The sequence below is a fragment of the Dendrobates tinctorius genome, unplaced genomic scaffold, assembly GCF_039654945.1.
Source record: "Dendrobates tinctorius isolate UK_male_01 unplaced genomic scaffold, ASM3965494v1 ptg000129l, whole genome shotgun sequence".
NCBI lineage: Eukaryota > Metazoa > Chordata > Amphibia > Anura > Dendrobatidae > Dendrobates > Dendrobates tinctorius.
In genome coordinates, this window is record NW_027361797.1 from 29,166,164 (window position 1) to 29,191,509 (window position 25,346).

A 25,346-nucleotide genomic window follows, 5' to 3' on the forward strand; every position below is an offset into this window, starting at 1 on the left:
ACGTAAGCCATTTTTGGCAGCAACGCTGCCAATGTGAGTCTCCTGCAACCTTGAAGAACTGAGGGTTTCTTTTACATAAAGTATTGAGAAAAATGGGCCAGTGGAGCCTGAACCGTAAAAGTATTGTCCAGAACAGGGAAAAACTGGGACACATGTAGGTAATACTTTAAAATACAATAATAATAACCCATGAAAGCCTCTGCCCTGTAGCGCTGCCTCTCTACTGCTCCCTGATAGTTTTACAAAACTGCATTGGTGACATCACATTTACTACACACGATCGCTGCAGCCAATCACAGACTTCCCCATCAACGCGGAGGCCAGTGACTGCAGTGAACACATGTTATAGACGGGACATCACTGCTGCAGTTTAGCAAGACTGCTGGAGATCAGCAGAGAGGTGACCCTGGGGCTTCCACATGCAAGTCGTGCTTATTTAGTCATTTTTTTACTTGGCTATTGCCCAATTTTGTCTGATCATGGATAACCTCTTTATTAAAGGGAATCGGTCAGCTGGATTTTGCTAAGTAATCTTAAGACAACAGGAAATAAGGGCTGAAACACAGATTTCAGTGATGTGTCACTTATTAGGCTGTGTGCAGTTGACTACTTACAATGACTGTTTTAATATCAATAGATTATAACTGCCAGGACTGGGGCTCACGTGAGCAATTGTCTGACCGCGCCCCCTCCTCTGATAAGCAGCTCACTGTCAATATTCAATGTACCCAGAAAGCTGTAGTGTCGGCACCCAGTAAACTAAGTGACGTATCGCTGGAATTAGGGACTCTTTTCCTACATTTTGCTATTCTCAGATGAGGTAGCAAAAGCCTGCTGACAGATTGCCTTTAAAACTGATCCAATCAGTCGTATGATCAAGTAGACACTTTTCATCATTGAATTCATTGCTTGTTACCTGAATTGCATGTCCGATCCTCTCTGACCCAAGTCTATAGCAAGGGCAGCACTGACATTTTCATCACTGTATGGTAAATTATTCAAAGCAGAATCTGTCACAAAAATAAGACACTTATTACAGCTAAATAAAAAAACACAACCATGTGTAATAATTCACAATTTCACACTAATGTGACCTTTAGGCTAGAGCGGCATCTATAGCACAAGTCAAAGCAGCACAAGTTTTAGGACAGAAGATTGCACTAACAATTATTCCTTTCCATATCTAGGAGGCATTGGTTCCTAAACTGAAAAAAATGGAAGTCAAATAACATTTTTCAGGCACCAAATTTAAAGGGGTTGTCCGGGCTTTTCACATAATCTCAGTACATATCTGGGCTGCAGAATTATGACAATAAGTACCGTATATACTCGAGTATAAATCGAGTTTTTCAGCCTCCTTTTGGGGCTGAAAAAGACCCCCCTCGACTTATATTCGGGTCACGGTGCCAACTTACCTGGTCCCCGTCATCTCCGCGGTCCCAGTCGTCGCCGTGGTCCCCTGCAGCGTTCTGGCGGCGGCGGCGGGTGATAGGGCTGCGGCGGCGTTCAAAATCTCTGCGCGCCGCTCTCTCCCGTCCTCCGGCAGTGACGTGCAGGGGGCGCGATGACGTGGAAAGCACGCGCCCTCTGCCTGAGTCACTGAAGAGCCGGCGATGCTCAGGAGCAGCTGTCATCAACATAGGTGAGTATATAGTGTTTTGTTTTTTGTTTTTTAATTCCAGCAGGGGCAGCGGCAGCAACATCATAGGATTACCAGTAATCCTATCACTTTGGGGGCAGCATTACGGTATTTGGGCCACCATTCACTGTGCAGCATTTATGGGGGCATATGTTGTGCAGCGTTATTTGGGCCACCATTCACTGTGCAGCATTTTGGGGGCATACTGTAAGTTGTGCAGCATTATTTGGGCCAGCATTCACTGTGCAGCATTTTGGGGGCATACTGTATGTTGTGCAGCATTATTTGGGCCAGCATTCACTGTGCAGCATTTTGGGGGCATACTGTATGTTGTGCAGCATTAAATTTACCAGTATCTTCGGCAATTCCCACCCTAGACTTATACTCGAGTCAATAAGTTTTCCCAGGTTTTTGAGGCAAATTTAGGGGGGGGTCGACTTATACTCGAGTATATACTGTAATTTACTTTCTGTCACTAGTTTGCACGGTTTTCTAGATATTCTGAACAGAACGTCCAGGGGGGTGTGTTATGGCATTGAAATGAGAACTGGTCGTAACCTCCTACTCTACTCCAAACATGCCCTTTATAGCAACAACCCCACCCTCCATAGCTACAGGCCCTCCCCGTCCACATGAAGAAGCCCTCATCACACAGTAACGAATTCTTGCCCTCCAGCAGCCTCAGTGCAGAGAGCAGCTGCTCCTCCCCCAGACACACGCTGAACAGTGATCTATGGAAAGTGAACCTAGGGAGGAGGAGGGAAAATCGTCCTGTATTCTGGGCCACTCCATGATTACAATACATAACTCATTATCAGTAATTCCTTCCCTCACTGTCCCAGGCTGCTGGCAGCAGTGAGAACAGACTGTGTGATGGCCAGTGATGGGGGTCTGCAGCTTCTAATCTGCACAGGGGATGGCAGTCACTTATGTAATCTGTTCTGTGACAAAGCCTCTGCTGTGTGAATGAGACAGCTCTGTGTCACTGATGTCTTCACACAGCAGCAGATTTGGTGCAGTGTATGTGCGAAGCTCCACCAAACTCCCAGCAAGCTCCAGTGACCAGCACCACCCACTGCCCACTCATTGGCTGGCAGTAAATTGCACCAGCACTCATCTTTATCATTATTCCAGCACTGGAAAGAACACAGCAGTGATCCTGTATTTGTGAAAGCAGCACAATACATACATATATACACCTCCCAACACTTCACACTGTTACAGCTGCTGATTGGACAGGCTGCTCCCATCAGTATTTGTGTCATTAGAGACACAGTGCTCACACATACACTGCACCAAATCTGCTGCTGTGTGAAGACATCAGTGACACAGAGCTGTCTCATTCACACAGCAGAGGCTTTGTCACACAACAGATTACATCAGTGACTGCCATCCCCTGTGCAGATTAGAATACAGGACGATTTTCCCTCCTTTAGGCCTCTTTCACACTTCAGTTTTTTGCATCAGTTCAAATCCGCCAAAAAGTCAGACAAGCGGCTCCGTTCTGTACTGATGTGAACGGATGGCACAGGATCCGTTTTTAGACGGATCCTGAAAATGAGGAAATTTAAAGGAAACGCGAGAGAGAGAGAGAGAGAGAGAGAGAGAGATGTTGATTTTTCTCCGGCACCCAGAAAGAATTTCGGGTTAAAACAGTGTCTGGAGGATCCGCCACAGAAAAAAACGTTGCAAGCTCCGTTTTAAAATCTTTGAGGATGGTGACGGACAGCAACTTTTGGCGGATCCTCAAAAAAAAACGGATGCAACGGACAGCAATCCGTCACAATCCGCCATTAATGCAAGTCAATGGGGAAAAAGACGGATCCTCAAAAAAAAATTGAGGATCCGTTTTTTTCAAAACCTGGCGGATTGTGATTGATTGTAAAAAACTGAAGTGTGAAAGAGGCCTTACTGGTTTCACTTTCCATAGATATAGATAACTGTGTGTGTCTGGGGGAGGAGCAGCTACTCTCTGCACTGAGGCTGCTGGAGGGGAAGAATTCCTTACTGTGTGATGAGGGTTGCTTCATGTGGATGGGGAGGGCCTGTAGCTATGGAGGGTGGGGTTGTTGCTATAGAGGGCATGTTTGGAGTAGAGTAGGAGGTTACGACTAGTTCTCAGTTCAATGCCATAACACCCCCCCCCCTTGGACGTTCTGTTCAGAATATCTAGAAAACCGTGCAAACTAGTGACAGAAAGTAAACTACTTATTGTCATAATTCTGCAGCACAGATATGTACTGAGATTATGTGAAAAGCCCAGACAACCCCTTTAAATATGTAACAATGTTATGATAAAAGTCTTACTGAGTGCAGCGCCCTGCGTCACTCTTCCTTTTCTGACTTTTACAGTTAAGCATTACTATAATACTGCTCCTATGTACAAGCATATAACTACTATAATACTGCTCCTATGTACAAGCATATAACTTCTATAATACTGCTCCTATGTACAAGAATATAACTATTATACTGCCTCCTATGTACAAGAATATAACTACTATAATACTGCTCCTATGTACAAGAATATAACTACTATAATACTGCCCCCTATGTACAAGAATACAAGTAGTATAATACTGCTCCTATGTACAAGCATATAACTACTATAATACTGCTCCTATGTACAAGCATATACAGTAACTACTATAATACTGCTCCTATACAAGCATATAACTTCCATAATACTGCTCCTATGTACAAGAATATACTGTAACTATAATACTGCCTGCCTCCTATGTACAAGCATATAACTTCTATAATACTGCTCCTATGTACAAGAATATAACTATAATACTGCCTGCCTCCTATGTACAAGCATATAACTACTATAATACTGCTCCTATGTACAAGCATATAACTACTATTATACTGCTCCTATGTACAAGAATATAACGACTATAATACTGCCCTTATGTACAAGAGTATAAGTAGTATAATACTGCTCCTATGTACAAGAATATAACGACTATAATACTTCCCCCATGTACAAGAATACTGTATAACGACTATAATACTGCTCCTATGTACAAGAATATAACTACTATAATACTGTTCCTATGTATAAGATTATATCTACTATAATACTGCTCCAATGTGGAAGAATATTACTACTATAATACTGCTCCTACGTACAAGAATAAAACAACTATAATACTGCCCCCTATGTATAAGAATTGAACTACTATAATACTGCTCCTATGTACAAGAATATAACTACTATAATATTGCTCCTATGTATAAGATTATATCTACTATAATACTGCTCCTATGTGGAAGATTATTACTACTATAATACAGCTCCTATGTATAAGAATACAATTACTATAATACTGCTCCTATGTACAAGAATATAACAACTATAATACTGCTCCTATGTACAAGAATATAACTACTATAATACTGCTCCTATGCATAAGAATACAACTACTATAATACTGCCCTTATTTAAAAGACTATAACTACTAGAATACTGCTCCTATGTACAAGAATATAATGACTATAATACTGCCCTTATGTACAAGAATATAAGTACTATAATACTGCTCCTATGTACAAGAATACAACTACTATAATACTGCTGCTATGTATAAGAATACAACTGCTATAATACTGCTCCTATGTACAAGAATATAACGACTATAATACTGCCCTTATGTACAAGAATATAATATAATACTGCCCCCTATGTACAAGAATATAACTACTTTAACACTGCTCCTATGTATAAGAATTGAACTACTATAAAACTGTTCCTATGTATAAGAATACAACTACTATAATACTGCTCCAATATACAAGAATATAACTGCTATACTACTGCTCCTATGTATAAGAATACAACTAATATAATACTGCACTTATTTAAAAGACTATAACTACTATAATAATGCTCCTATGTATAAGAATAGAACTACTATAATACTGCTCCTATGTACAAGAATATAACTACTATAATACTGCCCCCTATGTACAAGACTATAACTAATATAATACTGCCCCTATGTACAAGATTATAACTAATATAATACTGTCCCCTATGTACAAGAATATAACTACTATAATACTGCCACCTATGTACAGGAATATAACTACTATAATACTGCTCCTATGTATAATAATATAACTACTATAATACTGCTCCTATGTACAAGAATATAACTATAATACTGCCCCCTATGTACAACAATATAACTAATATAATACTGTCCCATATGTACAAGAATATACTACTATAATACTGCTCCTATGTATAAGACTATAATTATTATAATACTGCTCCTACGTATAATATAACTACTATAATACTGCCCCCTATGTACAAGAATATAACTACTATAATACTGCTCCTATGTATAAGACTATAACTACTATAATACTGCCCCCTATGTACAAGACTATAACTAATATAATACTGCCCCTATGTACAAGACTATAACTAATATAATACTGTCCCCTATGTACAAGAATATAACTACTATAATACTGCCCCCTATGTACAGGAATATAACTAATATAATACTGCTCCTATGTATAATAATATAACTACTATAATACTGCTCCTATGTACAAGAATATAACTATAATACTGCCCCCTATGTACAACAATATAACTAATATAATACTGTCCCATATGTACAAGAATATACTACTATAATACTGCTCCTATGTATAAGACTATAATTATTATAATACTGCTCCTACGTATAATATAACTACTATAATACTGCCCCCTATGTACAAGAATATAACTACTATAATACTGCTCCTATGTATAAGACTATAACTACTATAATACTGCCCCCTATGTACAAGAATATAACTACTATAATACTGCTCCTATGTACAAGAATATAACTGCTATAATACTGCTCCTATGTACAAGAATATAACTACTATAATACTGCCCCTATGTATAGGAATATTATTATAATACTGCTCCTATGTACAAGAATATAACTACTATAATACTGCTCCTATGTACAAGAATATACTACTATAATACTGCCCTTATGTACAGGAATATAACTACTATAATACTGCTCCTATGTACAAGAAAATAACTACTATAATACTGCCCCTACGTACAGGAATATATCTACTATAATACTGCTCTTATGTACAAGAATATAACTACTATTATACTGCTCCTATGTACAAGAATATAACTACTATAATACTGCTCCTATGTATAATATAACTACTATAATACTGCCCCTATGTTCAAGAATATAACTACTATAATACTGTTCCTATGCATAACAATACAGCTACTATAATACTGCCCTTATTTAAGACTATAACTACTAGAATACTGCTCCTATGTACAAGAATATAACTACTATAATACTGCCCCCTATGTACAAGAATATAACTAATACTGTCCCATATGTACAAGAATATAACTACTATAATACTGCTCCTATGTACAAGAATATAACGACTAATACTGCCCTTATGTACAAGAATATAACTACTATAATACTGCTCCTATGTACAAGACTATAACTACTATAATACTGCTCCCTATGTACAAGAATATAACTACTATAATACTGCCTCCTATGTACAAGAATATAACTACTATAATACTGCTCCTTTGTATAAGACTATAACTACTATAATACTGCCCCCTATGTGCAAGAATATAACTACTATAATACTGCCCGCCATTGAAAAAGAATATAACTACTATAATACTGCTCCTTTGTATAAGACTATAACTACTATAATACTGCCCCCTATGTGCAAGAATATAACTACTATAATACTGCCCCCTATGTACAAGAATATAACTACTATAATACTGCTCCTATGTATAAGACTATAACTACTATAATACTGATCCCTATGTAGAAGAATATAACTTCTATAATAAAGCTTAACAATATGGAGACAAGCAGTGGCCTGGGACAACGTTAACCACTGGATAATTGACTACCGCTCCGATGAAGTCCTTAATGAATATTGAAGATCTTCCCGAAGCACTACTCTCTTAAAGTATACATGCGCAGTCTCCTACCTCACCATTCCAGTAGTCTCCTCTGACACATATACACCAATGAAGCTAATGATTGGCTGCAGTGGTCACTTGGGCAGTGGGGGGCATCCTCACTTAAGGCAGGAGGGAAGCACCAGATAGGAGGCGCTATAACATTGGGTGATTTATTAGGAAAGTAGCATGTCTCATTATTTTATCCAAAAACTCAGAAAATCCTCATTAACTAAATGCCTCGATTTATACGTAGCAGACAGAAGCATGGTGGCACGCTGAACTCAGTGTAATCTATTCTCGACAACGTCAGGACCGGGGGGGGGGGTTTAGTTTTTCTAGCAGCTTTTATATTTAGCATATGGTGATTATGTGCCGGGAAGCAGCGGGGATGTAATACGTCATTATTAGCATGTGTGATTGCCCTTTTAAACAACGATTAATTATACAGTAAATGTTACCCCATCAATCTGAATTAAAAACCAGTACGCAGGTAATCGCTTACACTAAAAATAAGCAACCTGGTGCACAGAAATCATCCGGATGGATCGCAGTCCAGGACTCTTAGTGACCTGCAGCAACCATCACTGGTTGGTGGGAACGTGCTGGACGGCCTCGGATCACTCAGAAGGAGATGTCTGCACATTACTTTGGTCTGATACACACAGCTGTGCACAGATTAGAGGCGACATAGTGCTATAGGCCCATTTTTATCTCTGTGTGCCTCCATTTTTATGTGGACTTTTTTTTATTAAGGGGTGGGCAGGAAGACTTAGTCGAAAAGTCAATACTGGATAGATCAGCCTTAATTTATCATATAACAAGAAACAATCAATTTGCCAAGTATAGATTTCCTCTGAACAAATTGTGTGAGACAGACGATAAGTCCAGGGAAAATGTATGAAGTTTACAAGCAAGCAGCAAACTAAACGGACAAAAAATACATGCAGCGCCCTGGACAAAGCATTTCCTGCGAAACGCGCTTCTGTTGTTAAAGAGTTATTCTCAACAGTAATCACCTGTTCAGTCCAGAGAACGGCGGCTATAAAATGCTCTGTCCATAACAAAGATAGCCAAGTACAGCGCTCGGCTTATCCTGGTGGTCACAATGGATGAAGTAGTACCGCACCAAGTGGAGATATGGCTCTATTCACAATATGGCTCCCAATCACAAAGTTAGCACCTACCCATTGGATAGTTCATGGAATGAAAACGATACAACATTTAGAGAATACATTGTACACTACCTGAGTGGGTGTAGGAACTTGCAGCATTTACAGGGAACAAGACCTCAGAGTTGTCATCTAAGACTTGTAAAGGTGTCCAGCAGCAAACTTGGGGATTTTCTGAACTTCCTACAGGTGTCCTAAAATCAAGAGGAACCGGAAATCACATTTCATACCAAACAATCCAATCGCCAGTCGCATAAAACAAAAGCTTCTGTATACTGTGAAAGATGACGTACTACAACTCACAGAAGGAAGCTACACACTAATCATTATGTGACCTTGTGAGGACGTCCTTTAGAGGGGTTTCCTCATCTTCATAAATCGATAAAGTGGAAAAGTGCTTGTAAACACAAGAAACCTGGCCATTTACTTGATACTTAAAATCCTCTCCGTTCTCAAGAACAGGAAGAATGGTAGATTAATGTCATAGTTTACTGCTCACTGCCTGGGTTACTGGCCGGTCTGCTGTCCATCGCCAATTTCCTAGGTAAGGAGCGCTTACAAGCTCTTTACTATACAGCTTGAATGCGCTGCTCTGAAAGTGGCAGGATTGCTGCGCGCATCCCCTGCAACAAAGGTAAAACTGCTGATCAGAACAGTCAATCGTTCTGGAGGCAACATTTCCCCCTCCACCAAACAGGAAGGCTGTAGAGCGGCGTGCTCCTGCTGTAGAGCGCCACGCTCCTGCTGTAGAGCGCCGCGCTCCTGCTGTAGAGCGCCGCGGGCTCCTGCTGGAGAGCGGCACGCTCCTGCTGTAGAGCGGTGCGCTCCTGCTGTAGAGCGGCGCGCTCCTGCTGTAGAGCGGCGCGCTCCTGCTGTAGAGAGGCGCGCTCCTGCTGTAGAGCGGCGCAGGCTCCTGCTGAAGAGCCGCAGGCTCCTGCTGTAAAGCATACTTTAGAATACTTTAAATATTTATCTACAAACATGTTAAACAGACATTACAACTCTCAAAAAAGATTCTACAGCAGATTCTGACATGAATTTTTAAAATAAGTACACCTGTATCATCAGGTCTAAGACCTCTATTTACTATTGTATGCAGTTTGAATCGAGAAATACGGAGACGAGTCCACAGGAATCTATGGATAAACCTCAATTTTAGTGCTCATGGAAAGCATTTACAGACAGAACATTAAAAAGTTACAGCCTGGTATTCTATTAACTTCCATAGAAAATAAAACTGATATTTCCTTGGTTGTTAACTTACCTTGTGTGCACTAAAAACTTCATGCAGAGACTACCGCTGATTGGATGATGCGAGTATCCCCGGTACCTGCTATCGTGCAGATGCTTTATTGAGTGTATAATTGGAAGTTGGCTCAGAATCCGCTTATTTTACCGCATACATTCAGAATATATGGAGATCACGCTACGCAGCGAGCGCCATAACAGCGTATACCAACCTGGGGGCTGATTACATCAAACTGTGCTCATTACATTACTACATTTCTTGCACCACTTAGGAAATGCAGAAAAAATACTATAAAACTTACCGTACAGTTACATGGACGTGCTTTATTTTAAGTGTTGACATTAGATTAGTTTTTTTTTATTTTACGCTATAACTCTTGCCCATATAAAGTTATCCTACTTTCTGAAATTGGGTCCTTAGGTTCATGACCCTACCGGGGGTCCCTGAGATCCGAGCACAACGTTACATTTTTAACAAGTCTGATTGATGGGTTCTGATCTGACAAGCATGTTTGTTCTTCATGAGTGCGACGATTTCCAGCTCCTATCTTGCCCGTGACCAGTGCGCTCCTGAAGATTGACAGTTCGGGCTGGCGGCATGGCTGACCAGATGGCCCAAACTATGTCCTCTCCAAAGCTTGTAGCCAGTTGTGTAAGCTGAAGCTCATGGGCCTCCAATTATTGCAAGTCTTTAATAGTATTGTTTTTTTCATACAGGCCAAAGGGGCTTATTGGGCCCCTTAGGCTCCAGGGCCTGGGTGTGATTGCAACCCATGCACCTATCTGCTGGTAGTGGACGCAGGTTTGAGATGCGAAGGGCCTCTGAATCTGGACACAACTAACCCTTCAAGCTCGCATTTTGCCTAAGAAACCATCCACTGCCCACAATGAGCTGTGAACTAAACACTAAAAAAATTCCTCAGTAGAATAAAAATGACTTTAATAAAAAGCAAATTACAAAGTCGCTTGATTTTACCAGTACATTCCAACTTTAAAAAATTACGAACATGAGACAACCCCTTTAAGTGAGGATGGATCCTTAATGGTGAGCATTCATAGGAATAACAGATTGTATTTTGACAATGATCTTGTAAAAAATTATTGGGGACAGTCCAATCTGTCCTGATGTATTAGATTACTCAAGATGGCTTAGTTCTGTAGTGTTACACACCCAGGCCATCCTAAGCTGCATAACTTCAAGCCCTGTGCTTGCCTCGAAGTTTGCTTCCTTTTCAGGTGTGCTACACAGGACTTTCTGGTTGACATGAGTCTAAAAGGGGTACTCTCATGCTCTAAAATTGCTTTAGAACGTTAGAACAGAATGAAAATAAGCAAGTTTGCAACTGATTGGCTGTTTCCATCAGGTATTATTCTTCTGCTGAGAGAGCTTTTATCTTACATAGTGTCCAGCTTGTTTAAAAGAAGATGGGCACCAGAGCCTGACCAAGTGTGCGCAGTAGTTATATTCCAGGACAGGAGTTAACGCTTAAGATCTCAGTCAACTCTCTCCAGCCCACTGATTTATATACAAGTTATATGCCCCTTCCCTTTCTCAGGTCCTAACAGGGCTCTTATCAGTCCTGCATAATCACAATCCCTGGCACCCAACACCAGCAGGTTACAAAATAGGTCTCCTAGTCACAGCTCTCACTTTCCTGTGCCCTGTGAGTTTTCAAATGCCCCCAACAGTGTAGGCTCAGAACAAACACTAATAGACTGTTAACGTGCTCCATCCAGACAACGTGCCCAACCAGAACGGTCACTGAAGGAGGAGTAAAGCAGCAAACAGGAAGCACGCCTGCGTTTAAAATCGAATGCGTTTTAAGAGTTAACATGGCTAGAAACTGGTTAAAACGCATGCGCATATGAAAAGCAAACGCATGCAAAACGCATGATGCGTTTTTTTGTATGCGATTCTATTGCGCACGAAGCGCAGCGCTAAAAAACGCTAGTGTGAAACTAGCCTTAAAAATGTAAAAAAAAACAAAAGTAAAATCTTTAATATTGGCGAATATGTCAGGCTGCACTAAAATATGTAACTCCTACTAATCTAAAAAAAAAAAAAAGCTGGTAAAACTGGTGCAAAACTATCAAAAGTGGTAACATTTTGTCCAAAAACGTGACTTTATTTTTCCTACATAATGTGCTTGATTTCTACCCCACCCCCTGACGAAGGAAGTCTAAACCGAAACGCGCATCGGGGCTTTTTCTATGCACGCAGTACTTTAACCCCCTAAGGTATTTGTTACAATTCAGTATAACATCTGTTTTTTTTTTCTTACTGGCAATATTTTGCACTTTCTTGCTTTGGCATTTTCTATTTTATTATTTATTGTGATACCTTGCACTCTGCACTTCCATATATATTTTTATTGCAAATTCTCACATGTAGTACTTATGTACCTATTAACCTTTTGCATGTGTTAAATTTCTTTTACCAGAGATATACCATGTATATTGCCTTGTGGGTTTCCTATTTAATTCATATATTTTATGATATTTATCTATTTATCCTGCTGTGCATACATTGTGGTTTTTATTATTATTTTTAAGTTATTTTGCCATTATGATAATATATAAACTAATAAATATATTTTTATTCTATATATTTCCTGTTTGGAAGTCTCTTTTTAATCTGCGTCTTGGTATTGGGCCTACCCACTCAAAAAGCCAGAATGTATTCCCATGAAAGCTGGGAAATAATTTAGGCTGCTTTTGTTAACAATCGTGTCCTCAATGGCAAATCTGCAGCGGCAGACGTCGGAAAATTCTCACTTCCGGTACAGTAGACGGTGCGAGAAACAGTAGACAAACGGCTTCTGTTTCATGTTCCCGTGCAGGATCAGAAGTATTTTGTCAGATTTCAGTAGAGGCACGTCACTGTTAAAGGGACGTTATTTACCCTAAAGCAAACCACTACGGGCAGTATACAAAAAAGTATCACACGAAATGACGGCGATACAAAGATCATACCTAGAAAAAGACTTACAAAGCGGCACTGTGATTAGAGGGAACTTACTGTGCGGCAGAAACGCTCTCCGTTCTAACTTCCGACTTTCTGACAGCTTGTGCTTCGTATGTGCCGTAGTCATCCAAGTCTTCATCATCTATGCTCTTCACGTCCAGTTTTCTGTAACTGAAATCCCCATTAACACACGGAGACTGGTTTCTCCAGGAGCCGTCTGCATTTTCTTTGTCATTCAAGTTCATTTCAAACTGCGCCTCAAAGTTGGAGAGTGCGGCGGAGGACCTGTCAGAATGCTCCTCTGAACTCTCCATGCCACTCACTGCCGCCTTTGAAGCCACCGCCGGATGCGAATCCTCCGTATCCCAGTCATCATCAAACGAGATGATAGTCGACACTTTCTTCTTCTTTTTTCGATCCTTTTTAACTTTACCATCTACAGAAAACAAAAACACAGATTTTTCTTTTCCTTCCCCCTCTCCTGGCATATTTTAGGAAAGTGCTACTGACAAGGAAGAGAAATTTCATTCAAGGGAATTTCTACTAAATGAAAACTTCTACTGTGCAATCCAACACATCGGTCTTATTTCATATATATATATATATATATCTACCAGGTCAAACTTACATCAGTGAAAAACTTTTAAAGGGGGTTATCTCAGTGCCAGAAACAGTTACATTTGCAAAGTGATTGGAAAAACAACTTCATAATTTACTTCTTATCAAAAACATCTTTCTTCTCAAAAACAGAAAACAATTAATGCCATAGTTTACTGCTCAATGCCTGGGTTACCGGCACCCTCTGCAGTCTATCAGCACTGGACGGTCTCTTCTGAAAGGAGTGCAGCGCTTACAAGCTTTTTCCAAAAGAGCTTGTAAGCGCTACTCTGAAGCTGGCAGGATTGTTAGATCTGGCCATCTTCAGCTCCCCTGTGCTCCTTTCATATTGCAGAGACATGGAGCCGCGGGGACTGGAACATACTATTCGAGCACGCCGAAGACACTCTATTAGCACTCAAGCATGCTCAGAAAACACTTATCCGAGAATGTTCACTCATCACTAGTAGTAACCAATAATTGTACCATAGTGTTTTTTTACCAACTACTTCCTATGTTAGATATTAGGATCTCTTCACATAAGTAACAGTTCTACATTATTTTATTCTGCTGCTTTCTTGGAAAAAAACTGTAGAGAATCATCAATACGGTTGACCAGGCTTCTGATACTGATGACCTATCCTGACCTATCCTTTAGTGATTGATGGTTATGCTGTTTGTGCTTTCAGAAGGGTAACGCTGCTGTTAATCAATGGGCCACTCCGCCCACTGGACTCCAAAGGCCACAATGAGGAGAGATTAAAATCAATAAACTGAAAGTTACAGAGAATCTTTTCCAGATACAACACCCATCATCCGCACCAATAAGCGGATGTCAGTTCTGGCAGCAGCTGGACGTGAACGGTGAATGACGCTGAACAGAACGGCCTTGTGCATTGTATAGCGCACGGACTCCGGTACTGCAGCTCAGCTCCTATTAAAGTGAATAGGAATTGAGTTGCACTTGCTGGCAACGATCACTACACAGTGTAAAGTAGAGGGCTGTTCCGGCTCTGCCCAATGTATAAAATTGGACATTACTGAAAAACAGCTGATCGGTGAGGGTGCCTGGTGTTGGACCCCAGGTGATCGGGTATTGATGACTTTTCTCCTGGACAGATCATCAATATCATAACCCCAAGCAACCCCTTTAAATTTTAGGAGTTTGCTAGTGACCAGAAGAAAGTGATCATTATAGAAAGTGTTATCACTTCAAGCCTCTGCTATTCCAGTGCTGCCACCCAAGTGGTCTCTACGCCAGGACCAGAAGGGATGACACCCTGTTCATCAATATCCCGAGCACTAAGGCCACTGAATGGAAGGCCAGAGATTCATACAGATCCATGGTAGTCTACTGTCTATTTGTATGCTATGCAAAACTTACAATTTAGTTTTGCCTTTGATTTATGTAAGATCTATCATTATCTATGCTGCCCTATAGTATAGGGTAATCACAAGAACATTATCCATCCATAGACACATATAGTGGCAGTGTGAGAGCAGAGAGATTTTTAATTCTGTCATGCGTTACACTTTGCCTTAGTTTCCAGCCACCGCTGTTGGCTATCAGAGGTGCCCAGTCTTCTAGGCAAGGAAAGTAGAGCTTACAAGCTATTCTGAGGCTTCAGTGCTGCTGCGCTCCTCCAACGCCGCTGCGCTCCTCCAATGCTGCAGCAGTAAATCTGACTGTGACTGCAGCATCAGACAGCGCATGGCTCTGGCAAGTGGAGCTGGTCAGAATTGTCAATCAGGCGCTCCACCCTCGTGCAAGCAAGAAGCCGAGAGAGGCAGGGGAGGGGTGCGATCCTGCAGACAAGTTGAGAAAACCGCTTAAGATCTTCTTTTATTATCACAAAACCCACCTGATGTAAGACTTCGGGAAAGCACTGGCAGAGGGTCCGAGTCCTGCTCAGGTTTGATTAAAATAGAAACAGCGGAAGATGATGTGATCTCTCGCAGGAGAGTGCTGACGCCTTGCGTGGATTCCTTGAGTAAAGAGGTGACATTTTGAGTGGACTCCTTCAGTAGGTGAGAAACCGTGGGAGCCGTTTTTGCCTGTCCATTGAGATCCTTATTATCGATGTTGATTGCAAACAGTATTGAGTTCAAACCTTAAAATGTGAGATACAAGAAATTAAATCTCTCTCGACATCAACCATGAGCTGGCCAATACACAACAATTATGATGGTGGATCAGATTGATTTTGGTGGCGTTAGCCAATGATGATCTTGGGTCTATGGGACATCCCGATACCTCCAGTGCCCAGTGTTAGAGGAAATCTATATTTCCCAGGCTTGTTTTTTTTACGTGTCCATTTAGATAAGTGATGTAAGAGAAGGCTGGCAGCCACTTCTCATCCTATCTCCATGGGAAGGAAGGAGTCGGGGAAGCTGGATGGGAACCAACAATTGTTTGTCTGTATTTTAAAGGAGTTTCCTGGGATCACTATACTGATGGCCTCTCCTTAAGCCCCCCATACACAGTAGATGTGTATCAATGGGTTCAACTGACAGTGTAATGCATATGGAGACTATGAACAGATGATGAAGGGTCTGGCATGTCTGAATTTAGAAAACCAATCCTTTTCTTCTCCCAGAGATAAGATGTGGATGTTGCTCTCTCATAGAGAACACAGGAGTGCTTGGCTGAGAAAGCACTCGACTGAGCGTGTGCTCTTGGGTAACAGGAGACACTGCTGCCAGCAGAACTATTGGCGAATCATCGTTCAGCCATCTAAGATGTACTGGGGGTCTTTAAGCATCAAATATCACATCAGTAGGGGTCCGACTCTTGATATTCTCACCAATCAGCGGTGGCACTTGTACAAGGCGTACGTTTCTCTGTCTAGCTGTCTGCCATCTAGTTAGCAATGTCTGTGCTGGATATTGCCCTATGGAAGTGAATGGAGCGACACTGCAGTTATCAGCACAGTCGCTAATAAGTAGATGGAGCAGGTAGGCTAAGCGGTGTAGACACTGAAAAGTTTGCAGCTCTAGACCAACTGTTGCAGTCTCTTTCTAACTGCTTATTGAGGGTGTCAAGAGTCGGACCCCCACCAACCTTATATTGATGGCCGGACCTGAGGCTAACCCATCAATAGTGTTATCCTGGAGCCCAAGTCATGTGGCACCCTAAACCCAGCAGTAATCACATAGGCAAAAAAATTGTAAAAACTGTCTGTCTTCCCAAACAAATGGAGTTGGTCACAACTGTTGTGTCATGTCCTTCAAAAAAAAATCTTCATTTTGCACCGTACATGGATAGTAAAGGGGACGTTTTACTACCTTAAATTATGTCTGCCCTGGCCCAAGATACATTTATATGGAATTCTGCGTCTGAAAACCACCAGTAAATCGCTGGAATCTTACGGTCGGTACAGAGATTTCTGCCACTAGAAATCATGGACACAAGGCTCAAGGCAGTATGAACTCGGTAGGACATTTTCCAGTGACAGAAATCTCCGAGCAGAGATTTTGGATGCCTTACATCCCTTAAAAAAAAAATGAAATTACATTACTAGTGAGGATCAATATTACAGCAATGAGAAGAACCCAGACTTACCAGCTGCCATGGTAGGGAGCATGCTGGAACGCTCCTCATCTAACACAAATGACCAGTCTTCATAGAAGAAACTGCAAATCAATAAAAGGAGAAATGGAAGAAAAATAGCTTGTAGCATAATAAAAGCTCGGAATCCAATTCAACATCAAAGACATAAATTATCCGGCCAGAAAATAACATACTAGAAGAGGATACTGTATATAGGAGCCTGCCTTCTATCTGATAGCAGACATAGTTCAGAAATCCAAACATCCATTTCTTCCAATTTTATGAAAAAAAAAAGGTGACAACCAATTTTTATTACAACATTTTAACTATTTAAAGAACCATTCCAACTGTTTTTTTTTTCTTATTTCAGCCTTGCTGAGGTATCAATTATGTCTGTATCTTGTCCTTCGTAATATAGTCATGAGCCAGTGTCTTCAGATCTTCCCGGCACGGCTCCAGTCGCTCTCCAGCCGTTTGTGACCCACCGCATTGCTCCAGTCTTTGCAGGGCAGACCAGAAGTCACAACTCAATGTAAGTCTATGAGAGCTAGAACGAGGTGCTCATAGACATACACCGAGAGCTTGTGACACCTCCGGCAAGTCAGGGATTGCAGTTACAAGATGGTGGGGCAGGACCAGAGAGCAACCCTGGGGTCAGGGAACAAATAACAATGATACCATCTGGCAGTGCTTTAAATGGAACCATCATGTGATTCATGCTGCACGCATCACCAGGAGCAATAATCAGGTACTAGTTGCATTATAGCAGCCACGTAACTCTGAAATGCTTCAGTCTTTCAGAAAAAAAAAAAGATTTTGAAAAGTCATCTGGGAACTATGAATCACAGATGACTAGTCCAACACAGGACCCCAGTGGCTTCTTCACACCCTGCACCCTTAGACTGAAAAGTTTCGCCCTATGAAAATATAGAAAGACCTATCAGTCAACGGAAGTGGGATGGGGAGAAGCCACCGGGGTCTGGCGTCGGACTAAACCTCCGTGGCATATAATACCTAGCAGACTTTTCAAAGTCTGTTTTCTCTGAAACACTGCAGCATTTCAGAATAAAACCTATGTGGCTGCAACCAGTATAAGGTTCATGCTACTTACAGTTTCGAACAGCAAAAAATGTCCCTGTGCCGAAATAATCGTATAAATGTGCCCCTGCTATGTACGGTGCCATCTGCTGTGTCAAACCATGCAGAGATGCTCCAGCTCAAAGTAGGCACATACAAGAACTCCTGGCCAGGGGAAGGGGAATCATACGTTAATTCTAAATGAGTATACAGACACCACACAGCAGGGGCTCACAGCTGCTACTTTCTCAAGTAACTAAATTCCCTGCCTGTTCTATCACAGGAACAAATGCTTCTGCTGTGTCACTAGTCCTGTGAGTTCATCACAAATTAACTCAGTGACATATAAGCTTGATGGCCGCCGGAGGTTCTACATCATGGACTTGATTTATTATGAACTCAGAGGGCTGGAGAAACAGCAGAAAATCTCACTCCTGTGTCAAAACAGGCAGGGAAATATATTACCTCAGGAAGTGTACTGTTTAGTCTGTATACTCACTCGATAAGAGATTTACAGCCCCCATCCACCCCCAAGGCTAGGAGCTGATCATGAACTACAGCAGCTCTGCATGGTAGAACACAGCTACTACACAGTACAATGCAGATACACACTTATAAGATCTCAGCACATGAACATTGTTTTTTATTTTAACACATCCAAGTGTAGAACTTATTATTATCCGATGACCTATTAATTAACATGTACACATCTAGGACAAATACTGATACTACATTAAAGGAAATCTGTCATGTGATTCCTAATCCCCAAACCATGAAACAGAGTCCATCTCTTACATTACAAACATGTACATTTATTTTTCTCTGAAAAAATGAAACCTAAAACAAATGTACAATTTATTTAATTAGAAAGTCAGTCTCTGATTCAAGGTTCGGTCAGCAGGAATTATTACAGGTTCTCTTTAATAATATCGCCAGCGATAACTTCCCTCTGATTCTTTCATCAGAGCAGAGTGACCTAAATTCCATTGCTTGACACGAATTGTTTGATCAACATTGTCTGCAACAATAAACTTTTCTTTTTAGAAGAGGTCGGCAGATCTGAGCGTTACCTAAGTCTGTTTGGATCTGCGAGCAACATATGTACGTAACGCTCCAGGGAATGTTCATTCAAGGCACATCGCAGCCAGGCGCGTCCCCTCCCGATATCAGTGCTTATGTTCTTCAGGGCGTAGAATCTCTGAAGTTCGTGCTTGTTTAGAATTTCCTTCACGTACACCCAAAATACTGGTTCTAGAAAAAAAAAGAAATAAACATCACTGCTTCTACTGGTCCTATAAGGGCAAAAGGACACACTGATTTATATCAAAAGGGCACAATACCTTTTCTTTTTTTTTTTTTTTTTTTAATAGAGGATGCCATAATATCGGCTTTATAACAGAAACTAACATATGGCTGCATATCGGAATGAAACCATGTACTAGTGTCCGATAAAACTGGAACACGTCTCCATAAAGCCATGTCCAAGCAATCATAGGACGTCCCGTGAGGGACACATGGATCTATTCTAATTTATAGGACCCATGCACATTATTTAATAGGAATTTCATAGTTGCCTTATCAATTGCGCCACCCGATCGCTGGAATTCGGACCACCGTGGCCCCCACCGGTCCCTAGAACAGGGGTTCTGAAGAGCGTTGGCTGCATGGTGCGGAGGTCGATAATGCACACTACCACTCCATTTATTCTTAAAGAGGTTATTCACCAACACTGGTGGCCTATCCTTAGGATAGGTCATCCATGTCTGATTGCCGGAGTGAGACAACCGGAAACCCGCCAACCAGCTGTTCTCGAAGTCAGCGGCAGCCGGAACGGACCAGTTAAGGAGCTGTACTGCTCCGTCTACTGCATAGTGGTCGCAATCGAGTCAAATCATTATATTACTGTGCAGCACCATATTTGTGCAGTTCCGGCAGCGCCAACACTGAGAACAGCTGATCGGCAGGGTTACCGTATGTCGGAACCCCACCAATCAGACATTGATGACATCCTAAAGATAACATCATTGTTAAAGTAGTGGACAAACTGAGACCTTCGGAGGTTGCAGAGAGCAGCGCTCAAAAATCTCTGATGCTCCTATAAGAATGAGTGGAGAGGTAGTGCACATGATCGACCTCTGCGCCATACAGTCAGGGGTTTTCACAACCCTGGTTCTTACGACCTGAGGGAGTCATGTCGGTCAGACCCCCAGTGATTGGAAAGTTATCCCCTATTCTTTGGAGAACAGATACATTTCAAACTTGAGAACACCCCTTTACGGTTAAAGCAGACTTCTGGTTAGATCTTTTGCCTGGAAGGTATGTTTCACCCCAGAGGAAAATTTTGCTCACCGAGCAGTAGGCAACTTCAGTTTTCTGAACAGAATCTCCCCAATATCAAGCATTCACCCGACATAGTCTTGTAATACAAACTGGTGTGGGGCTCCAACCACTGGAGGTAACCATGATTTTCTCTATTTTCTCCTAATGCATGGTGGGGCTCCAACCACCTGAGAAAACCATCATTTTCTCCATTTCGAAGGACTCCTAATGGGTGGTGGGGCACCAACCATTGGAGACAACCATCGTTTTCTCCATTTCGAAGGAATCCTAATTGGTGGTGGAGCACCAACCACTGGAGACAACCATCATTTTCTCCATTTCGAAGGACTCCTAATGGGTGGTGGGGCACCAACCACTGGCGAGAACCATCATTTTCTCCATTTCGAAGGACTCCGAATTGGTGGTGGGGTTCCAACCACAGGATTTAACCATTATTTTCTCCATTTCGAAGGAATCCTAATGGGTGGGTGGGCTCTAACCACTGGAGATAACCATTATTTTCTCCATTTCGAAGGAATCCTAATGGGTGGGTGGGCTCTAACCACTGGAGACAACCATTATTTTCTCCATTTCGAAGGAATCCTAATGGGTGGTGGGTCACCAACCACTGGAGATAACCATTATTTTCTCCATTTCGAAGGACTCCTAATGCATGGTGGGGCACCAACCACTGGAGATAACCATCATTTTCTCCGTTTCGAAGGACACCTATTGGGTGGACAAGAACGGTTGTGTGGCTGGGTATGCCATGCTGATGCTACGTTAAACTGAATGGAATATTTGGTGCATCCAACTACTGCTACAGGAGGCAACAATCCACACACCTTGCCCTAATGTCACTGCTTTGGTGATTAGCATCCCAGAGGTTGAACAAGTCCCAAATTTCACAATATCTGGATTGCTACAGGCTGCCAATTCCCCGACTACTGGATAGGTACAAAATTAAACAGAAATCAGTCTGGTGTGTGTTTTTCCATAACAAATGTGTGCATAGTGAACATGTGCCGCTGAATAGTTAAAAGGAGCCTTGCGATAATGAGCATTGGAAGGACTGGTAGAAAGAGTGGAGATTGCTAAGCGGTTAAGCCTAATTCGCTCTGGTTTGGTACATTAGCCAAACGACTAAATAAAACGCTGCTGCAACAAGCCACGTAGCGTGCACACCGAGGAACTGTCAAAACATAATTAGGCAGACTGGCGATAATGGAGGGTTACCTGTCTCTGTTTTACTGGAGAATCCTGCTGCCTGTTTGATTGCTGCCGCTGTTAATGCTAATCCGCGGCTTCTTTTCAAGCCATGCTGAAGAACGGCCTCAAACTGAGCGCACAGACAAATAACCCTGCAACAAAACAAATGCATAATTAGAGAGGCGCACGGAGGGAACCGAAAACATGTCTGCTCCTCAAGATGAAGGGTTGGAGGGGGCAGCGATACGTCAGCGTGCCAGCACGCCAACGCTTACAGATCAGGATCGTTAGATCACAACTCTGCGCTGACAGCACCGCGGCCTTATTTCTGCACAAATGCAATGTGACCCATATAATAATCACATTACAATTGCGCTGCCCCCCTGAGCAGTGAGACTGCGGCGATGCTTGGCACAGGGGGAAACGTAAACTGCACCAACTCTGTGCAATGTGCATTTACTTTTGGTATGGCTGTATGAATGAAGAGCAAGATGTGACCCTAAAAGTTTGTTCGCAGGTTTGTTTTTCCTTCCAGCAGCCAAAATTTCTCTCTTTCGGCAGGTAAAAAAAAAAATGCTGCATCAAAAATCCCATTTTGTGGGTTTTTCGCGGCATTTATTTTGCTGCTTTTTTGGGATGTGTGCTTTGAGTAAGGTACATAGTTCATAAAGTTAGTTTTATTCACCAAAAATGGTCTCAAAAGGCTGCAAAAAGAAAAAAAAACCTTTGTTGAATCTTTTTTAGTCTTTTCACCTTCTGCGAGAATACTTAAAAACGGACATGCTACAGACTTAAAGAAAAGAAAAAAAAAGGGAAAAAATAAAGCAAAGCTGCAGTTGTCAAAAAAAAAAACAAAAAAAACAAGCGTGTGCATAAGATTTCTGAAGTCTCATAGCTTTTGCTGGTAATGTAAAAAGCCAATTTAATTTGCAAAAAAGCTGCATGTGAACATCTAACAAAGCGTTTGTGAAACGTGCATTGGGTGCTTGGTGGGTGTGACTGTAGCTACTTTGTGTACTTTTTTCAGAAACCTCATCTGACTTAAAGGGGTATTTTTCCATCTCCAAGGTCACATCCCAATATATAGTAAGTGTAATAATAATAATCAATATTAGCAAATACCTTCAATTAGAAATGTAGTATAGTTCTCCTGATTGACTATGTCTCTTACCCCATGTGCAGGGCATTGCAGTAGCTTAGGTATCCATGGTTACGACCACTCATATAGTTAGTTAGCTGCTAGTGATCGTAGCAATAGATATCTAAGCTACTGTAATGCCCTGCACAAGGGGTAAGCAACATACCGAATCAGAAGAACTATACTACATTTTATCATTGGAGGTATTTGGGTATTTGCTAATATTATTGTTATTACACCTTCATCGTAGGCTGTTTGTAGCATAACAAATGCTTCCAATGCTTATTTTTCCCAAAAAGACACAAAATGTCATAGCCGCATATTATTCATGTCAATCAGCCAACACAAAATAAGCAAAAGATAGAAAAAAAAAAAAGTAAGAATCCGCAAATATACACCCAGTGGCGGAAGGCTGTACTACAAGCCCTCTGCCCTCATTTCAGTTTCTTTTGCGTACCCCTTGTATTTCCCAAACCCATATATATATATATATTAGCTGAAGAGCCCGGCGTTGCCTGGGCTTAGTAACCAACTGTGGTTAGTTATAACAAATTATAATGATTATATTGCACATAAAAACAATTCACATCATATATTCAGCACTACAGATTTGCAACACAAATTAACTAAACGATTACCCAAGTACTGATAGTATTTATATTTTCAACTCATTCAAGAGCCTTTTGATAAACAACATTTTTGGTTTTTCCTTTCGGTGCAAAGATGAACAGATTTTTGGCAGTTCCAACTCTTGAACAGACCACATAAAGTTGACCATGAGAAAAGCATGGAGATTGCAAATCGATCCCTACGACTTTCAAGGACTGTCCCTGAGCATTGTTAATGGACATTGCAAATAACAGTTGAACTGGAAGCGTTTAAAATCAAAAAACAAATCAGATGGAATGAGTGGAATTCTTGGAATGAAAATGTCCTCTCCTTTGGCACATCCTGTTTCTGAGCTGTGTACCTAATCCTATCCTGTGTGATACTGACTGCTGAGCAGTGCATCTAATCCTATCCTGTGTGATACAGTCTGCTGAGCCGTGTATCTAATCCTATCGTGTGTTACTGACTGCTCAGCCGCATATCTAATCCTATCCTGTGTGATACTGACTGCTGAGCAGTGTATCTAATCCTATCCTGTGTGATACCGTCTGCTGAGCCATGTATCTAACCCTATCCTGAGTGATACTGACTGCTGAGCCGTGTACCTAATCCTATCATGTGTGTTACTGACTGCTCAGCCGTGTATCTAATCCTATCCTGTGTGATACTGACTGCTCAGCCGTGTATCTAATCCTATCCTGTGTGATACTGACTGCTGAGCCGTGTATCTAATCCTATCCTGTGTGATACTGACTGCTGAGCCGTGTATCTAATCCTATTCTGTTGTGATATTGTCTGCTGAGCTGTCTATCTAATCCTATCCTGTGTGATACTGACTGCTGAGCTGTGTATCTAATCCTATCCTGTGTGATACTGACTGCTGAGCCATGTGTCTAATCCTATCCTGTGTGATACTGGGCTCCCCCTGCAGTCTGTGTCAGAGGGTGGTCTGTGTTGGCACGGTAATAAATTGTGTTATTTCCAACTTTACAGAAGGACGATAACACCATAGAAATGATAAGAATAATAGGCTAAATTGTTTGGTGAATTGGAACGCGCTGGGTTAAAATTTCGCCTCACAACATAGCCCATGACGCTCTCGGGGTCCAGACGTGTGACTGTGCAAAATTTTGTGGCTGTAGCTGCGACGGTGCAGATGCAAATCCCGGACATACACACATACATACATACAAACATATACACACACACATTGAGCTTTATATATTAGATATAAATCTACTGCAAAAAAAAAAAAAACAGCAGTTATACTGTCACACAACTGTATAAGGACCGAAATGCTCACACTGACCACAGTTCATTTGACTTGAACAGTCTCAAATATATGAGGCTCTAAGCTATAGAGTGGAGCAAATTTTTCAATATTCAGTTCAGAGTACGATTGTCGGCAAATAATGGTTTTGCAATATTCTCTGAACACAGCCGAACTCTACTAAGCTTGCCGTCAATCCGGGCATTGTGGTTTGTATACAGGTGTCTGAATCTGGCTTTACTGTGGTTGCGAAGTGGAAATTGACTCCAGATTAATTTATGTCTTGGAGCAGTCTGGGTTAGAAATGTAGTTTTCCTGTTAAGGAGAATCTGTCTGCAGGTTTTTTTCTATGTTATCCGAGGACAGCATGAGGTAAGGACTGAAGCAATAATTTCAGCGATGTGCCACTTATTAGCCTCGGTGCTGTTGTTTCAATAAAATGAATGTTTTATTATCACTGCATGGACTACAGCTCATGTGAGCCCTGGTCCGGCCACGCCCCCTGCTCCGATAAGCAGCTCACTGTCGATAGACAATGTACATAGAGTGCTGAGGTGTGGG

At 41.4% G+C, this 25,346-nt stretch overlaps 1 protein-coding gene across 4 annotated transcripts in view; it reads right to left on the reverse strand.

Annotated features, from left to right (window-relative positions):
* Positions 1–25,346, reverse strand: part of SNX29 (sorting nexin 29) — a 520,598-nt gene that overhangs the window by 469,005 nt on the left and 26,247 nt on the right. For all 4 annotated transcript variants that reach the window (XR_012219883.1, XM_073542894.1, XM_073542895.1 and 1 more), the window contains exons 4-10: positions 21,796–21,920; positions 19,311–19,491; positions 17,176–17,246; positions 15,476–15,724; positions 13,071–13,452; positions 8,879–8,997; positions 917–1,010 (exon numbers count right to left, since the gene is read on the reverse strand). Coding sequence is in view for 3 of the 4 variants with exons in the window: in XM_073542894.1 (XP_073398995.1) it covers positions 917–1,010; positions 8,879–8,997; positions 13,071–13,452; positions 15,476–15,724; positions 17,176–17,246; positions 19,311–19,491; positions 21,796–21,920 (1,221 nt within the window). In the remaining variant the exon portion in view is untranslated. The remainder of the gene's footprint in view (positions 1–916; positions 1,011–8,878; positions 8,998–13,070; positions 13,453–15,475; positions 15,725–17,175; positions 17,247–19,310; positions 19,492–21,795; positions 21,921–25,346) is intronic.